The following is a 6,315-nucleotide window of genomic DNA, read 5'->3' as shown; positions in this document are numbered from 1 at the left end:
AATAGAGCAAAATTTATGATTTCTTCATCAGACGAATCGTTGTCATTGCCAACTTCATAATCTGCTAATCTAGCAGGTAGTCTCCTCTCTCTTTGAGGTCTTCTAGATGATTCTGGTTGTTCGGTTGCATCTGGTTGTCTTTCTTCATTATCATCACATGTATTTGAAATTACAATCGACTGCTTTTCTGTCTTTGTGTTCCAGTCCCACATGGCTTTCTCGTCAAACTTCACGTCTCTGCTAATGATCACTTTCTTTGTTTCTGGATTGTACAACTTGTATGCTTTTGAGTCTGTGCTATAGCCAATAAAGATACAATTCTCGCCTTTGTCATCTAACTTCTTCCTTAATTGATCTGGTACGTGGGCATAAGCAATACACCCAAAGACTCTGAAATGATGAATGGAAGGCCGCTTTCCACTCCAAGCTTCCTCTGGAGTTTTATCACGAACAATTTTTGTTGGACACCTGTTTAAAATATGAACTGTTGTTGCGACTGCTTCTGCCCAAAACTCTTTAGGCATTTGTTTTGACTTGAGCATGCATCTGACCATATCCATGATGGTTCTATTCTTTCTTTTAGCAACTCCATTTTGTTGAGGAGTGTATCTAGTTGTTAGTTGGTGTTGAATTCCGTGTTGCTTAAAGTATTCTGAATATGCAAGATATTCTGTTCCTCTGTCTGTTCTGAGAATTTTGATTTTACAGCCACTTTGTTTTTCGACTAACGCCTTGAATGTCTTAAAGACATCACATGCTTCTGATTTCTGCTTCAGAAAGTATACCCATGTATATCTACTAAAATCATCAATAAAAGTGATAAAGTACCTGCTACCACCATTACTTGGAACTTCTACAGAACAAAGATCTGAATGCACAATTTCAAGTAATCTTCTAGCTCTCCAAGACTTTCCTGTAGGGAATGGATCCCTGTGCTTCTTTCCCAGTTGACAAATCTCACAAATACAATTGGGAATATGAATCCGTGGTAGACCAGAAACAAGTCCTTTTCTTGACAGGTAGTTTAGGCTAGAAAAATAAAAGTGTCCAAACCGCATATGCCACAACCAGTTATCATCAAGTATCACAGAACTCATGCAAGAGGGATTAACATGTTGAATTTTTAACGGAAACATTCTGTTTGAAGTCATCTTTGCTTTATCAATGAACCTTCCATTGTTGTCAAATACAGTGCAATATCCATGATAAGTTATCATCTTATATCCTTTCTCAGATAATTGCCCCATACTCAGTAAATTGTAATCAAGATCAGGAGCATAGAAAACATCAGAAATATAATTCAGAGAACCATCTTTCAATCTGATTGGTATGTGCCCTTTTCCTTCAATAGGGATCTTTGTACTATTACCAAACTTCAATAATAGTTTAACTGAATCATCTAATGAAGAAAATAACTCCTTTCTACCAGACATATGATTACTACAAGCATTATCCAAGTACCATATATTTTCATCTTTAGCACATGAATTACTTGTAAAAAATAAAGTCTGAGTACCCGGATTATCATCAGTATTTTGATGCTGATTTTCTGCAACGTGTGCTTGATTATTATTCACCATTTTGAATCTGCAATCTGCTGCTTTGTGTCCATACTTTCCACAATGAAAGCAGTTGAAATTGGTTCTTTCTTGATGAAAATTTCCTCGACCTCTTCCTTGATTGATAGGCCTGAAATTCGTTCCACCTCTTCCTTGATTAAGTGGTGTAAAATTGTTGTAACTTCCTTGGTTGTAATTGCCACGACCTCTACCTCTAAACTTCCTCTACCTCTACTTTGAAAATTAAAACCACGACCTCGTCCTTCTTGTGTACGGTTTGATTCTGCAACGTTGTTGAAATTCACTCGACTTTTCAAGGCTTCCTCGGTTGATTTTTCAGACTTCTCTAGTATTCTACTGATGTGGCTTTCCATGGTTCCTTGCAACTCTGCAATCGTCATGGTGTCCATATCGTGTGACTTTAGTATCGTAGTCACCACATGGTCATACTTCATCGGCATGGTGCGAAGAATTTTCTCCACTACTTTGCTATCGGGCATATCTTCTCCATAGACTCTCATCTTATTGACAAGATCTGTAACACGAGTAAAATATTGCTCAACAGTTTCTGAGCTCGACATCTCGTACCTTTCATATTCTCTTCTCAAAGACGGTAGCTTTGCTTTTTGAGCTTTATCTACGCCTTTGTATGACAGCTTCAACGTGTTCCATGCTTCCTTTGCACTTTTGGCATTTGCTATTTTGCCAAATACCATATAGTCTACTCCTTGATGAATTTGAGATAGCGCCAATTGATCTCTCCTCTGTTGGGCAGCATCTGCTCCTTCTTGCAAACCCGGTTCAATGAAATTCCACAGGTTCTGGGCCTTCAAATGGGTATACATCAAAGTCTCCCAATAACTATAATCGAGTTTTCCATCTAATTTGGGACCGGACCACACAATATTGAAAGTGTTTGCCATACCGACTCTATGAATCAACAACTATGTGAGAACTCTCCCACACCTTGCAAACTCTCACACACCAGGCGCTGGATTAACCAGCTCTGATACCAAATGTAAGTATAATACCCACACTATATTGGCCCTAGGATCACTCACTCATATAAACGACGCTATCATATTTTTCATCTCTCAAACTCACTAACACTCATAAAACAAAGGGAGAGAATTTTCACAAACATACCCATTTCATTATGAACACACATACAATACACAAGGCATATGTACCTTTATATAGGCAATGCTTCCTACTAAAATAATAATTTATGAATCACAAATCAATTTTGTAATGACTACCATTTTATGACTTGGCTTCATGAATCTTCTTTCAACTTGCATTTATGTAGCTTCTATAATCTTCTAATTTCAATTCAATTTGATTTTGAATTCTTCAATGTTGTAGAATGTTGTAGTTATACTACTTTCTTGAATGTTCTTCAAAAATCTTCAAGCTTCCAACATTAGCTTCTAGCAATATCTAGCCAATTGATGATTATTGTATTCAACTCAAACTTTGCTTCTTCAATTCTTTAACCATGCTTCATGAAAATTCTAATCTATGCAAGTTGATAGATTGCACAAGAAGTTTGTAGAATCTTGGTGATGAACCATGAACTTGTAACCACTTTGAATTCAAATTGAATTTTGCCTTTGACTTTTCTAAACTTTTGTTACTTGCATACCTCTTAATTTAATTTTCTAACAGATTTGCATTTGTCTGAGAGTTACAAATCATGTGACTCATGCCATTATGCAAAGCACAAGAGGTCTCCATTTGTGTATCAAGAACTTTTAAAAGTGATAATATTTTTTATATTGTGTATATGAATATTTGGGGCTCTATAGACACTATTTCAATTTCAGATTTTAAATATTTTTTGTTTATTGTAGATAATAAAAATAGGCTTACCTGTCTGTATTTTATAAAAACAAAAGAAGTAGCTGATTTAGTAAAGAATTTTGTGAAATTAATTGAAACTCAATTTATAACACTATTAAAGAAAATTAAGACTGATAATGGTTCAAAGTTAGACTAACCAACTTCTATATATGCATCAAAAGGCATTTTGCATAAAAAATCTCGTGTTAAGATATCTCAATAAAATAGCATAATTGAAAGAAAACATTAAAATTTTTTAAAGGTTACAAGGACATTAATATTTTATTTAAATATGCTAAAAAAATTCTGACACTATATAATAACATATTCAGTGCATCTCATTAACAGAATTTCTAGTATTTTGTTAAACAATGTCTTACCATTTTAAATTCTCAATCTCAAATTATCAGACATTTTATACCTTAAGATATTTAGATGTTTAGCATATCTCAACTTTAACAACTCTTAGAAATAAATTAGATAAAAAAATAAAAAAGTATCTATTTAAATTGTAAAGAAGGGGTTAAAAGAACTAATTTGGATTGGTCGAGTGGTCAGTTCACTCGTCTGCTTAAGCAAACGTCGGAGATTCGAAGACCGCCTTGTGCATGCAGTAACCCATTGGCTAGCAACAGACCTTTAAATGGAGCTCAGATCCACGACGGATTAGTCCTTAATCATTTCACGAAATGTAACTTTTTATGAACACATACTTCCATTTTCTTTACATGATTCCATACTTGATAGCCAAGTGACATTGGAAGTCATCCCTGATTCTCCAATGCAAAATTTAATTGCATTTGATGACCCTTTCTTATGGATTGTAGCATAGCACAAGAACATATACACAAACATAGATTCACAACAATCACCCATGCACAGTCACTCAAATTCTGACACATCACTCATAAAATCACTTGGCATGCACTCTCATGCATCATCCCCTAATCAAGATAGGAAAAGTATAGATAATACATTCTCAAGCCCAAAATGATTTCAATGATACTACTGAACCTGCATCATATAGTCATCAACTTCGGAGATCTACTCCAAGTCCAAAAAAAAAAAAAAAAAACTTCGGAGATCTACTAAAAAAAAAAAAGACCAGCATACTTAAATGATTATCAATGCATGACTTCCTATACTAATTTGTATGATGCTGATTTGAATTATTCTCCTAATAGCACATTACATTTTCCTAATAATTCTTTTGAAAATAAGTTTGGTTCATTATTAGATTAATCAACAAATTTTTTTGAATAGTCCTGCACAGGAGCGGAGCTTAGTTGAGATAAGGGGGTCATAGTCCCAAAATTTTTGTTAAAAAAATTAGTAATACTTTTTAAAAAATAAAAAATAATTCAGTTGGTTTAAATACTTTATTATGATTTAAAATATCAAAATTCAATCTTCATCTCTTGCATTTATTGTACAATAGCTTTTAGTTTTAAATATTCCAACATGTTGGATTTGGACTGAACTGAGTGTATTCACATTTTGCACCTCCTCTATTCAATAAGCAACACTCTCTCTACCTTTAGGTTCAAATATAAAAAATTAGGTATTTTTTATTTATGTAATTTAATATTATTTTATATTTTACTGTTAATTTAATTTAATTTTTCATATGATAAAAAATATTAGAATATTCAATAAGTATTGATATTATTGTATTTGTATAAATTGATAAAAAAAATTAATAAATATTATAAATTTTAACATTTGTCCTTCTAACTTCTTTTTTACATATTTTACAGGATATATATTCAAATTTTTATATAAAATAATCATAAAAAAAATCAAAGAATTGATGTATTTTTTAAGAGGAATGCTAATATTCAAAAAGGAGAACATATAACTTTACAATATCAACAGTTGTAGATAGTTCTTCTACTTTAATGAATCACGAAAAAAATAAGATTTTTCGTTACTTTAATGAGTTTGACCTTAATTTTTTGGAACGAAACCCTAGAAAAAGGCTTTAAATTTGGTAATATCACCCAAATAAGAGAGATGAAATTAGACGAACTTATCTTAAATGAGATTCATATGAAAAGCATCTTGACAATTATCTTTTATCTGGCCCCCCAAAATTTTGTTTCAAGCTCCCCACTAGTCCTGCATTCTATTTTTTGACTCTCAAATTCCAGATATAACTTCATCCCTCATTCCCTTGACCAAATTTGTTAGAATAAATTATTTTATTAATTCAAATCATTTATATTGAATCACAAAAAATATATCATAATGTAGAAATGTACATTTACTCATAAAAATTAAAAATTAATGAAAGAGTAGTCTTAGTCTTTCTCAACCAAAACCTTCTGTATCTCTAATAGGTCGGCTTAATTGCAACTTCTTTGATGGGGAAAGAGTTGCTGACGCGACTTTGGTATATTGGGATCGAAATCTATAAGTCACTATTTATATTTGAGCATGATACTCATTAAACCCTAAAACCCAAATAAAAATAGTATCTAAGGTCTAAATGATAATATATCTAAAGTCCAAAAGATAATATCTGGTTTTATTCTCGTTTAATTCCAAATCAAAATTAATTATTACTTATTTAATTTAACATTTATAACAATAAATGAGATTATCATTCTATAAGTCATTTAATTTGAAATAGCATAATTTGTGATTTGTGATTATAATTAATATGAGTACTACTACACATACAAGTCTTTTTGGCATCAAAAAATACAAGTGAGTTACATAACGCACACGTGAAATCACGTTATTTCTCTTTTGTATCCCGCTTTCCTCCTCCTCATCTTCCTTCTTCTTCTCCTTCTTTTTTGCGTTTCTCCTCCTTTTTCTTTGCGTGTTTCATTTTCATCGTCGTTTTTTATTACTGTTGTTTTTGCTGTATTTTTTCCCTCCTCCTCTTTCTTTTGATTTTGCAACATTA

General features: G+C 32.3%; 1 protein-coding gene across 1 annotated transcript; it reads right to left on the bottom strand.

The window, feature by feature from the left end:
- Nucleotides 1-724: 724 nt before the first annotated feature.
- Nucleotides 725-2,482, bottom strand: LOC140184053 (uncharacterized). Its single transcript, XM_072234334.1, has 4 exons — nucleotides 1,578-2,482; nucleotides 1,171-1,362; nucleotides 829-1,029; nucleotides 725-767 (listed from the first exon to the last, which is right to left on the bottom strand). Exons 1-4 carry the CDS (start codon nucleotides 2,480-2,482, stop codon nucleotides 725-727), a joined length of 1,341 nt encoding a protein of 446 aa, XP_072090435.1.
- Nucleotides 2,483-6,315: the final 3,833 nt, after the last annotated feature.

The sequence above is a fragment of the Arachis hypogaea genome, chromosome 4 (genome assembly GCF_003086295.3).
Source record: "Arachis hypogaea cultivar Tifrunner chromosome 4, arahy.Tifrunner.gnm2.J5K5, whole genome shotgun sequence".
Classification (NCBI taxonomy): domain Eukaryota; kingdom Viridiplantae; phylum Streptophyta; class Magnoliopsida; order Fabales; family Fabaceae; genus Arachis; species Arachis hypogaea.
Note: the sequence above shows the minus strand (reverse complement) of the source record. Positions and strands in the feature narration are given on the sequence as shown.